This window comes from Tachypleus tridentatus, chromosome 1 (assembly GCF_004210375.1).
Source record: "Tachypleus tridentatus isolate NWPU-2018 chromosome 1, ASM421037v1, whole genome shotgun sequence".
Classification (NCBI taxonomy): domain Eukaryota; kingdom Metazoa; phylum Arthropoda; class Merostomata; order Xiphosura; family Limulidae; genus Tachypleus; species Tachypleus tridentatus.
This window is the reverse complement of record NC_134825.1, coordinates 93,424,237-93,437,644: the sequence shown is the minus strand read 5'-3', so window position 1 is coordinate 93,437,644 and position 13,408 is coordinate 93,424,237. Positions and strand designations below refer to the sequence as shown.

At 34.4% G+C, this 13,408-nt stretch overlaps 1 protein-coding gene across 1 annotated transcript; it reads right to left on the bottom strand.

Moving 5' to 3' along the window:
- Nucleotides 1–1,377: 1,377 nt before the first annotated feature.
- On the bottom strand, nt 1,378–4,379 carry LOC143255667 (glutathione peroxidase 2-like). The gene is made up of 2 exons (XM_076511705.1): nt 3,873–4,379; nt 1,378–2,031 (listed from the first exon to the last, which is right to left on the bottom strand). Exons 1-2 carry the CDS (start codon nt 3,945–3,947, stop codon nt 1,687–1,689), a joined length of 420 nt encoding a protein of 139 aa, XP_076367820.1. The 5' UTR covers nt 3,948–4,379; the 3' UTR covers nt 1,378–1,686.
- Between the last annotated feature and the right edge of the window lie 9,029 nt (nt 4,380–13,408).

Below are 13,408 nucleotides of genomic sequence, written 5' to 3'. Positions count from 1 at the left end.
ATGTAAATTAACAGTTTGACCCAAGTCAGTTTTACGCACCCGATTCTAGAAAGTAGAAACTGCCAGTCATCATTCGATAAATTTCTGTTCACGACCGTATTTTGAGAACGTGAAAAACGAATAACATGCTAGTGTTGTTAATTTTAAGCAACTTTGTTATTCCCGGGGTTTAACGACTTGGTTAATATCCACATTTGTTTGTAGTATTCACAATTTGCATGACGTATTTCCTTATGAATTTCCCAAAGATGAATATTCAGAGATCGTTGTTAGTAAAGCTTATTCAAGAAAATAAATGTATGGAGCAAGTTGCCAAATCTTATCGCAGCAATGGTAACTTTTGCTAGAATTGGGATAATTATTGTGGTAATTTTTGATTCATCTCAAAATTAAAGAGAAGGAGAGTTAAGAATTTTCCGCCGATTGACCATTTCACCTTTTCGTGTAAACATGAGTGGTTATTCAGTAAATGAATGAGAAAATGGCGAGAAAAATTTTGCAATACTGAGAGAAAAGGGTTTGAACTGTGTGTGAAAATTTAAGTTTTGGCATATGCCATGCGGAACCTTTTATTTAAGCACAAGATTGCTGCAAACAAATTTGGGAAATCTGCGCGTTTCACTGGTGTATTTACATAATTTCTTGGGTGAGGGTCGTAAAGTTAACATTACTATTCAGAACACACAGTCTCATAATTTTCACACACACACGCAATCCACCCAAACTATCAGCACTATTATTGCAATTGGAAAAAACTTCTAGTTCAGTTATAACGAAATTTTAGTTGTCAGAGAGCATCTATGTTCTATTATGAAAATTAAGTTAGATATTGTTATACAAGTTCTACTCTTCGTTTCGTAAAATAGTTGTAATTTTTTACTTATTTGCACCGTGTTAGATTGCGACGATGCATCACAAGTTAAATTTTGTATTTAATTATTAAAACAGTTATTAGTGAATATATTATAAACGTATGGTCTGCCTCTTTTTCTCGGCAAAACTTGTATTATTCTTTTTAGCATAATTTGATGGAATATTCCCACTCAGGTTCCATAATGATTTTTTACGTTTCCTAACCGGATCCTGTGAATTTCTAATAATTTATCTTCAAGGTATTTCTACAAGATATTTTCCTTGTGTTAAAGTAGAAGTCTTACTTTACCCCCCATTTTCTAATAATTTCTGAAGTTAAAGAAGAGGTGCAATTTAATAGTTGTATCTACAACCATTCTAAATTCAAATATGTATATTGTTGGAAGGGCTTGTAAAACTAATCTTAACAGCCCGAGTGTTTCCAGAAGATGGTAGGTTAACATTAAGCCATATTAACCAACAGAGGGTTTAAAAATTCGCATAACATAAATATAGATACACATGGAGAATTAATGATACTTTTTATTTGTTTGTACAGCACACATGGCTTAAACATTTGGTAAACAATATATCAGACAGATACTTTGTAAAGGTTTCAAGTATCGTCGTCACAGTCTCCTTACCAATATTTGTTACCATATATGAACTTACTACAAACATTTTCTATATAACAATTTGATACGAAGTGCGCTCTTATTCAAGTTACAAAAAGTTGAAAACTACTTATCCGATTTTATATCAGGAATGCCTAAGATATCTTGACTAAATATCCCCCCCCCAGAAATAGAAGTTACGTGTCACAAAGAAAGTTATCTATTTACTGATTAATTCAGCTATATCAGAATCTAAGTTTATTGTTGGATAACGAGGGCCATATCGACGAAATGGTTGACCATTTTTATCAATCAGAAATTTTTCGAAGTTCCAACAGATGTCGCCACGAGTCACAGGAGACCAGATAATACATTGTGGATTTTTCACGAATGATAGAGGGTCATCATGAGGAGTGGGAAGACTTTGTCTTAAAAATTGAAAGACTGGATGGCTATTTTCACCGTTAACATCAATCTTCTCAAATAGAGTTATTTTAGTTTGAAAACCGTTTCCTGGTCGGACATACCGAAGAGTATTCATTATCTCTTCCCCTTTGCCGTTCTCCTGAAACAAAAATCACATTTGTATTAATGTTCATATTCAGATAAGGTAATTTATTGAGGTGTGATTTCAGTACCTGTATTGTTAATGAACGTGTAGCATAACAGCCTGGTATTCATAAACCGAATTTTATTACAGTTACCACAACTCGTTACTCAAGTTCAAATTGAAAACGAAGTTCAGTTGTTTTGACCACACTATTTCAGTGTCTAAAAGAGTTTCGTAGACAACTTTATAACTCGGCGATTTTTATAAAGTTAAAATCTCTTAATGCTGTGAAGTAGAATTAGTTCATATTGACTCACATACATAATTTTATATTCTTCCGAAACTTTAATTTAAATAACTAGTTTATAAAAAAGTGATAAAAAGATATTGTATATTGTGAAATGAAGAAAAATATCAGTGTATAAAATTAACCTCCGAGTCATTAATTTAATGAATAAACAATTTTCAGCTTCGCTTTTTAACCACTAACGACTAACTTTGTAATTACTACGCTGCACTCAACTATTATATAGTAAAAAACAAGTGGGGGAGGAGTGAGAGACGCTTTCAAGTGAGTTTAATTCCGAGTCCACGTTACATACATTACTTCAAACTAAGGCGTAATACTACTTCTTGGTTAATTACGTTTGCTACTAACTATAAAACAGTTCTACAAGTTATGCGAACCACCCATTCATGTTTAAAATTAGTTATTAACAATTACGAATTTTAACCAGAGTATAGGAAATGTTGAAGCCTGAATCGCCATTTTAATAAACTAATAAGTAAGTAAATAAAACTTGCTATATATAAATGTTATTTTAAATATAAAGACAAGATCCCAGTTATGTCATCGCTCTCACATCGTATGTAAATTTATATGTCCAAACTCTAACTCTGGATACGTTGGCTCTGTAGTAAATGGTTTGAGCTCACGTAAGGAGCATGCGCAGAAACTGTTTACAAGATTACGATGTAAATATTGTTTCTACACGTTTCGGCATCTTGAGGAGTACATGTAGCAAAGAGATTACGACGTGCGAAGGAAAGATTGTGGATTCACAAGATACGTTCCGAATGAAACATTAATCTAAGCAAATTTGGTCCATCAGTAAAACAACAAGTAATACAAATTACACAAAATTCTCAACTTTTAAATAAATTAATTTTATATGATGTCGCGTTGAAGCACTATGAATATATTTTGTCCTTTTTTTTTCAATACACACTGTCCCCCGCTGGTATAGAGGTAAATGTACAACGTTAAAGTCAGGGATTCGATTCTCCTCGGTGGATTCAGCAGATAGCCTGATGTGGTTTTGCTATAAGGAAAACGCACACACAATACATACTATGGTAACAAGTTGTGCGAGTAAAGAGATTTTGGAGACATTATTAACTGTATACGTAACAAAAACTGAAGTTACATCCCTTTATGCTATCAGGTGGGTCACTGCATAAATATTTTTTAAATATACAGCAAAAATAGTTTCTCTACCAATACATAAAGTCAAATATATAATTAATTTATAGTTAACTTATGTTGCACTTAAATTTCTACAACCATCTGCAAAATTGCGAGGAATTCGAGTGTTCTTGCTTGAGCACGCGTGAGACGGTCTTTAATTATTTTATTATAGAACTTTTGAAAATACCGATAGTAAAGTTTTTCTTGCTTCGAAGTTGTTTTTTCAACTAAATAGGTCTAAAACAACGAAAATAGGAATAAAAACAAATGATTTCACTAAGAGGGCTGTATTCTTAGCTTATAGTTATCTAGTTTCGCAAAAATGTAGGCTTTCACACGAACTACTTAATAATTTAAAGTACACTCAAATCAAATACAAGAAACTTACTTGATGTCCAAACTGATTGCACGGGAACCCCAAAACAACAAGCTTATCTCCATACTTAGAGATGAGTTCATTCATTTGGCTGTAGTCCCGTACGGTTGTTCCTCACAAAGAAGCAACGTTCTCTATCAATATTACCTTCCCATGGTATTTTGAAAAGTTAATTAATTCTCCTGTTAATGTCTTCGCCGACAACTCGTAAAAAGACTTCATAATATTCATTATAATTTTTTTTATTGTAAACAACAGACTCAGCTAATAAGTAACGGAAAATGGTCAACTGCTTTCTTTTATACAGCTCACGTTCCCTGGCACGCTGTTCAGATCGAACGATTGCGTAATGGCCGTGTGGGTGCGTCTTTTATGTGAAATCAATTAAATATAGTAACTTGAAGCTTTAAAAAATCTGAGTATAATTTCATGCACACACACATGCTGTAGTTTTAGTTATCAGATTACAGAGAAAATACGCTTTTATATGACGTATTGATTACCCTCTTATCATGCCTCAGGGAGGAGCAAAGTGTTTGCGTCATAAAACAGTACTTGTGTACTCAGACCAAGAAGAAAATAATGAGTAATATAAAACTAGCATAATCAAAGTTATTACGAACACATGAGATTCTTATAATATATTTACATTCAAAAACTTGGTTTTGTGTAAGGATACCTCATATTCGTTGAATAACAAACATATGACTTGATTAAAACAGAATTAAGTGCAAAATAGAGGCGATCAAAAACTTTTGAAATGCGAAATTGGCAGGTAGAAGATGATTCAACAGTTTTAAAGGAATAATTTGCCAATAAAAAACATTGAAGAGAGATGGATAAAAATCAAACAAGATGGATATTAAAAGCATCATTCATACGTTTGAGAAGATTGATTATTTTTACAGACAAAAAGCTCAGAAATTATCTCTGGTTATACCATTAAGTCTAGCTTTATCTCTCTCTTTTGCAGTATAGGCACTATCACGAACCCAAAGACAATGTAACTGAATTATTCATGGTTTCTTTCTTAAATGCTACTATTCTCGTCAGAATTCCATGTTTTAATTTTAGTGACATTTTTTTGCTTTATATATGTATGTGTGGTTCTTGCTTTATTTTATTTTTATTTTGCACAATCTTTTTGTGTGTATTATACAAGTAAAGAAAAACTTTTCAAAAAGGTTGTAAATACAGAGATGGTTAATATCAATTATTCGAAAACAATGTAAACAAGATAGTAGAGATGAAATTTGCATCATTCCTACATAACAGCACAGACACAAAGTGTACTAGAGTTCTAATAGGCAAAAACAGGATCAATGGGAAGCTCGTAACTAGCGCGTTTCCGCATTCGCACGATGGCAGCACAATCGTCAGGGTCTTTCATCTTGTTTGTTGTTGCCTTCTCTGGACGTGGGCTATTAGCGAGTAAATACACAACGTTTGGTCCTTATATGTCGTATGTAACTTATTTAGGAACATGAAATAACTAAAATGTAAATACATTGTGTGTTTTGCATTTGTATATTACAATAAATTTTCTTTTTCTCAAGTTAATCATGAACTTTTAAATGGGCGATAGTATAGGCCTTGTTATTGATTTCAATGCCATCTAGGCCTAAAAAAACAAGTACAGGGTAGGCGCATAACGAAACAAAATGTCAGTTTTATGGTGATAGTGAGCTTGTGACATTCCTTGATTTTTATGTTTACTAAGGCTAGGGATTTGTCATAGATGAGTATTTTAATTACGAAAATGATTAATTCATTGTAGCATGCCGGGGACAAATTATGCTTACATAGTTATAAGTTACAAAGATATATCATATTGAGCAGAAATTGTATGTCACGAGAAAGATATCATAGTGTGCATAGCTTTGAAGTTATCATACCTCGCATTCCATGCATTTCTGGAGGGCCCGGCATGGCCAAGCGCGTAAGGCGTGCGACTCGTAATCCGAGGGGCGTGGGTTCGTGCCCGCGTCGCGCTAAACATGCTCGCCCTCCCAGCCGTGGGGGTGTATAATGTGACGGTCAATCCCACTATTCGTTGGTAAAGTTGGCGGTGGGTGGTGATGACTAGCTGCCTTCCCTCTAGTCTTACACTGCTAAATTAGGGACGGCTAGCACAGATAGCCCTCGAGTAGCTTTGTGCAAAATTCCAAAACAAACAAAGCATTTCTGGATTGAATGTGAACATCCTGATGAACTCTGGCTTGACATCACTGTTGCAGTCCGATTCAGGCGTTTTGTTCAGCGAATATGTATCACTACAATCCACTTGTACATGTACATGTTATGATGTACAACTTGTCATACTTTTAAACATTGACAACATTGGGTTCATATGAAATCATAAAAGCTCTAGAAGCAAAAAAACAAAACAAAACAAAAAACTTAATAGATGGTGGCAGGTGGTGTGAGTGTGTGGATGTATGTATGTGTGTGTTCCTTGGCCCCTGTAGTGGTGGTGGTTGAGGTAGAAGGGAGAAGTAGTAGGTGTCATTTTTTTTATACTGGAATGATAATTACCAAAAGATCTTTCATTGTAGTAATCTGTAAGTACGAAGTGATCATGGCACACAACACAACACAACTTGGTTCAGGCTCCCACACACGAAACTTGGCCTAAGGATCAGTTCTTCTGATGGCCAGAATCCTGCGTTTTTTGTACACTCTCTCTTTCCTTACTCGTATTAGTCGGAATTCTGAGCCCACCACAATTTTTGCACAAAGGAACACAACATTCTGTTTACGACATACTGTTGTTTTCTGTTAAACTGACACTGTCAAACACCGAAAATAACTAGACAAATGCACAGACAAATATGGCGCTTGAACCCTCCCGATTGTGCTGCCGCCCCGCGACTACGTCAGAACTACGATATAAGGAGTCGATCATTAAACTCAATTATGATTGAATAGTTTTATATATTGCAAGATGTTAGTTCTTGCCTGTACATCATTTACACTAGATTTATATTATAGTATCCATCTTTTACACTATAATTATATTTTTATACCTATCTCATCATTTCCACAATCTAGGGATTTTAAAGTCCACTATGAAATTTCTAGTCATCACTTCCCCGTTTTATTTACACTACGGCCCGGCATGGCCAGGTGATTAAGGCACTCGACTCGTAATCCGAGGATCGTGGGTTGAAATCCCCGTCACACCAAACATGCTCGTTCTTTCAGCCGTGGGGCGTTATACGGTTATGGTCAATCCCACTAGTCGTTGGTAAAAGAGTTTGTCAAGTGTTGGCGGTGGGTAGTGATAACTAGCTGCCTTTCCTCCAGTCTTACACTGCTAAATTAGAGACAGGTAGCGAAGATACTCCTCGAGTAGCTTCGCGCGAAATTAAAAACAAACCAAACCAAAACCGATTATAATAAAATTAGAATATATATTTTAGGCTATCTGTTGTATACATTGCGGGGAATCGAGTCCCGAATTTTAGTTTTCTAGTTCGTAAACTTGGTGCTTACCTAACGGGAGACAGTATTAAAATATTATTAAAGCGAATTAAGTATTCCGTATTTCTGATTAATAATCACATATCTTTGTTGATAAAAGTTTAAATGAAACTGTTAACAGCTTATGTAAAATTACAAAAGCGTTAGAGGTAAGCACTGGATTGCATTGGTCAGTGGCAATACTTGGGAAAAGTTACCCAGCAGACATCTGACCCGGATACAAGCTTGGCGAACTTTAAGTCAAGGTCACACCGCCACGGTGCAAAGAACAGACTCAAGACGAGTCTAAACGTGTAAAAAGGGGTTTTTAACATTAAAACACAGCCCAGCATGGCCAGGTGGTTAAGGCACTCAACTCGTAATCCGAGGGTCGCGGGTTCGAATCCCCGTCACACCAAACATGCTTCAGCCGTGGGGGCGTTATAATGTGACGGTTAATCCTACTATTCGTTGATAAAAGAATAGCCAAAGTGTTGACGATGGGCGGTGATCACTAGCTACCTTCACTCAAGCCTTACACTGCTAAGTTAGGAATGGCTAGCGCATATAGCCCTCTTGTAGTTTTGCGCGGAATTCAAACCAAACAATTTACATTATAATCAAACAGCCCTGAAATGGACCTGAGTATGATGTTATACTTTTACTCTGGCCCAAAGCTTAAAAAAAAAAACAACAAAAAAAACAAACCCTAAAGATAGACGCTATAATCGTTCGGGAGGGAGGAAGAGGTCAAATGTACCTGACCCTCCTGGGTATTTAACAACATCAATACCCAAATACCGACACAGTGAAAACTATAATCAAATTTACTACATCCAGTGTCAGACCTCCCAGCAGTTTATAACTACGCAGATGCTAACTGGAAGGAGTTTAATACCTATGTTGATACTCCCTCCTCTACAGTAACCACAAACATAGGAAATAACTATGCTGATCAACTTACACTAGCCACAGTAAAGTTACAGAAAAGTAATTCTCACATCTTGTAGAGCCCATCACAGCAATCACTGGAAATTTACGCCGGAAATACATCTACTTATCTTGGAAAGTAAACGCCTCGGGCAATTACTAATAACTACATAGGACACTTCCCTGAAACCTAAAATTAGTAAAGTACGTGCACAGATAAAACGAAACGTAAAAATATTCAAAGAAACTAAGTGGTTAGACTTTTACAATAGCCATGATAATCCTAAAAAGTTTTGGAAAATACTTCAAATCATTTAGATCTGAAAAAACAAACAAACAATAGCAAATGTTCCATCACATTAAATACGACAATATTACAGCTAAAACTGAAGCCGAGTGAGCGAATCTTTAAAAGGATTACTAAGAAGAATCCTTTCAGGACTTAAATTCCTCAAACTTTACCAGAACAACCGCAAAACAGTTGAAAAATGTGTGAAAGAACAACGAGAGTTATGTAAACCAAGGTTTCCAGTCGACACTTTAATCATCAATAAATTTGTCAATAGTGAGGCTATTGCAATTCGAAAAGTCTGTAAAGGTGAACTAAAGATTAATATAGTTTATTCATTTATTTGTAATTGAACATAAAACTAAACAATGGGTTATCTATGCTCTGCCTACCACGGGCATCGAAACCCGAATTCTAGCATTGCAAGTCCGCAGACATACCGCTGTATTACTGGGGAGCAGATTAATATAAAAACACTAAAAATTCAGCTCCTATACATGACGGTATCAGAATCATTATTCTTAAGGAGTGTTTAGATGTGTTTTCGTTTAGCAAAGCCACAACAGACTATCTGCTCTACCCTCCAGGGGAAATCGAACCCCTGATCTTAGCGTTGTAAATTCGAAGACTTCTCGCTGTCTCACTGGAGGATTCTTCACAAAGCATCAACTCCTCTAGTTAAACATTTAATTCATTTCTTATATCTGTAACTACTAATAGGTTACTTTACATATATATACTTAAAAATAAACAAAAAACATTTATCACAGTTATTCCTAAAAATTATGCAGCCAATAACTTTAATTATGAAAACTTCAGACCAATCAGTTTGCTTAGTTATTTAGGTAAACTGGTTGAAAGAATTATAGCAAAAACATCTTGTATTTCTGTGAAGAAACCAGCTTTCTTTCAAACGTGCAAGACAAAAACAGACCATAGATCATTTAACACGACTCGTGGAATCGGTTATTAAATCATTCAACAATAATCTAACCACCATAAGAGTTTTTTTTTTTTTTATGTTTGTATAGCTTTTGACAGTATGTGGTAGAAAGTCATCAGATAAAGCCAGCATTCATTGAACATTAAGAGTGCTATAATTAAATGGATATCAAACGTCTTAACTGAACGCACTGCAGTTGATACAATAAATATCATATTATCAAAAATAATAAACATTATAGCAGAAGTCCTGCAGAGATCACTTTTCTCGCTACTTCTTTACAACATATTTGTAAATAACATACCTTTCTCAGACCCAATATACACATAGTTTTTACACTACGCTGATGACATTGCTATCAAAGTGTGTATAAAAATAAATCAGCTGATAACGATGGTCCGTGTTCAAAAATCGCTTAACACAGTTAATGATTGGTTTAATGTTTGGTGGGCTATGCCAAACCCCATTAAAGCTCTAGGTACAGTATTTCAAAGTAGCTTGGATAAATATTTTAAAAAGAAAAAGTAAAACTAGATTTATGTAATGTGGAACTTAAACTATGTTCTAAAGCCAAATTTCTTGTTACATTTGACAAAACACTCACATGGGCAGAGTGTATGAAGAAAACACATGAAATCATCCATAAATGTATTAATTACTTCAGACTTGTAGCTGACAAAAACAAAATATTTAAAACTAAAACTATTTTAAAAATATGAATATGGCTGTCAAGTAGATATGTCAGATAACACAATAAAAAACAAACAACAACAACAAATTATGATACCAACAGAGTATTAAGATTAGCCGCAAGACTTCCAAGTTACATTCCCGTTACTATTTACACAACGTAAGTAAAATACGACTACTTAAATACAGACTAGATATATTGGTGAAAATAATTACAAAAAAGCAAAGACAAGAAACTTGTTAACCTTTGCTTTTCTCACCATTCCCGTACAATATGCTCCACAACTAAACACAGACTATGTATACACCATGAGTTTCATTTAATTAAGTTTTCAGCTACGACATAGCGGTTCACAGAATGGCTCTAAGGTTTTCTTTCAAGCACAAACTTTTAGCCTAAATTTGGATATTTTCTAGAATATAAAATAGATACTGTTTACAGATTATAGAGGATAGGCTTCTGTATATTAATACACTCTATAGGTATTCAGGCTTAAATATAATAATAATAACAATGAAGTGCTGAATATAGTGAAGCATTCTTGATGACGAGATACCGTTCTGAGATACATAACAAAGCATTGTTTATTAAATAGTATGGCCAGGTGGTTAAGGCACTCGATTCGTATTCGGAGGGTCGCGGGTTCGAATCCCCGTCACACCAAACATGCTCGCCCTTTCAGCCGTGGGGGCGTTATAATGTGACGGTCAATTCCACTATTCGTAAGTAAAAGAGTAGCCCAAGAGTTGGTGGTGGGCGGTGATGACTAGCTCCTTTCCCTCTAGTGTTACACTGCTAAATTAGGGACGGCTAGCGCAGATAGCTCTCGTGTAGCTTTGTGCGAAATTCAAAAACAAACTAGATAGTACAGGATAAAGCAATTTGCATAATGCACTAAATTATTTTAATAAGAATTCGCATAAAAATGAGTTAATGTGTGATCTCGACAGATACTACGTACATGATGAACATAGTACCTCTCTCCTATAAATATATATTTAAGAAATATAAATCAAGCTGGCCACCATGCACTAGACGCTTAAAACTAGTATTATTTATTCTTGTTTTCATTTTTTTTTAAATTTTATTTTATTATATTATTATTTTATTTTTCCGACAAATGTATATGGAAAAAGGGAAAAATATATATATACATATATACGAATAAAAGTGAAAAAATAAAATAAAAATCAAATAAAAGTGAATAAAATAAATAAATAAAAATTGAATAAAAGAGGAAGAATAATAAATCGATAAAGGAAAAAAAAAAAGGCAAATTAAGACAATACATGAAAAAGGGCCGGAGTACTGTGGGATACTCTGGCCGAAAAGCACTACAACAACAACAACTTCTTAATAGTAGCCGACATGAAAGCTAGGGATGGAGGAAGAGGTCTTATGCACGTGGCCCTCCTGCGTATTTAAAAATTAAACATACCCAAATACCCACAAAGAAGAAGCGAAGCGATAAAGTAATTTATGGAGTGTATCCAGAGCCTACTGTTAACGTACAAAATTTAGGTGAACATGCACTTGTGTCAGGATAAGTAGAAAAAAAAAAAAAAGAGGTGGAAAAGCTTCCAAAGAAATAGCCAGTGTACGAGATGGGAGACACTTGTTAATTTATTTGTTGAATTTTCCGCAAAACTGTTTAAGGACTTTCTTCGCTAATCATCCTTAATTTTGAAGTGAAAGACAAGAAGAAAGGCAGCTAGTCAACATAATTCATCATTTATAAACAAAAGAACAGGATGACTGACCGTCATATTATAACGTCTCCACGGATAGCTATACTTATTACACATATACTTCTAATAAATAAGTGAAAATTTAATATTATTGTAATAACAACGTCGGTGTTTTGGAATAAAAGTAACTTTGCACACCTTACAAACACGACGTTTAACACCATGGCATGTTTATGCAAGTTTGTAAAATAAGGCTTATATTTTTTTACCCGTTATAATTTTCAGACGTTTAATACTATATTGTTAGAAACAGGGGTGTAATACTACTATAAGCGTTCTGGAATCACACTCGAGCACTTGAAATCTACAAACAGACATTAAAATATGAGTTATTTTAATCTGATGTTGATGACGACATACGTGTGACAAACATCTCAGTATGTCTCCAGCACTATAACATTTAACACCACACTATTAGTTAGAAAATGCATAAATATTGCTTATTGGTAAGAGTTGGCGATGGATGGTGATGACTAGATGTTTTATCTCTGTCTCTAGTCTTACACTGCAAAACTAGGGACAGCTATAGCAGAATAAGCCTTGCGCGAAAAACAAATAAACAATAAGAAAAAATATAATTTCCGTAGTATACCTGTTATGTATAGTTAGTTTTAGATTGTTAATAAAATACAAATATCACAATTTTATTTTAGCTTATTGCACATATTCTGACATTTATTACACTGTTAAGCCCTATCTACCAGCCACCTGGCGTATTTTCCATCATCTGCCCCTTAGCTAATGTTGTGACTCAGCAGCAGGTGACGATATTTGTTCTGAATTACACATGCGGAACCGTCGTATTAAAATAATAACATATACCTTATGACATTTCAAAAACAAGAATAAATTATTTCTTCAAAACCGGTTTAATAAACAGCACTAACAACTGTAACTCTGATGGCAACATTATGTATACTTTACGATATTCACAGATTTTCAATGAAATCTTCTTAGTGATTCTTTCTTAACTTAGTTTCTTATAGTAAAAACAGTTTATTTTCTTCTGTGCATTTTCCTGCTTTCGTGTATTTAAGATACTGATGTTGTTTAAGATTTTCTGTACAGATAGAATATGTATACTGTTTACTAAGGGAAATTCAATATTTATTCAAAATAATGTACCAGAGGGAGTTAATTAGTTAAAGAGTAAATACAATATGATATCTGAAGATAAATATTTACACACTAAGGTGTTGAATGACGTAGAGCTGAAGGGCACTGCATTTTATAAAGGCAGTCTTTAGCGATCTCCAGGAAAAAAGAAATATTTGCGTCGAAGCAGAACATTTATGACAGCAACAGACTCCAAAATTACACTTTAAACCAGTTAGCATCAACGCCCTCATCAGCAAATTGAATTTTATGGTTCCGAAAGAGAACATTATTATTAAAAAAAAGCTCTGTGATAAAGCTGTTATTAAGTTAATAAATAAAACTTGCACTTTATGAAAGCTCAAAAAAAATTCACAAAGTACTGTTCAT

Bases quoted from the DNA above. Each gene is read 5' to 3' on its own strand.
- LOC143255667 (XM_076511705.1), bottom strand. From the start codon at position 3,947: ATGAATGAACTCATCTCTAAGTATGGAGATAAGCTTGTTGTTTTGGGG. The intron at 2,032-3,872 runs GTAAGTTTCTTG...TTTTTGTTTCAG, and splicing joins GCAATCAGTTTGGACATCAA to GAGAACGGCAAAGGGGAAGA.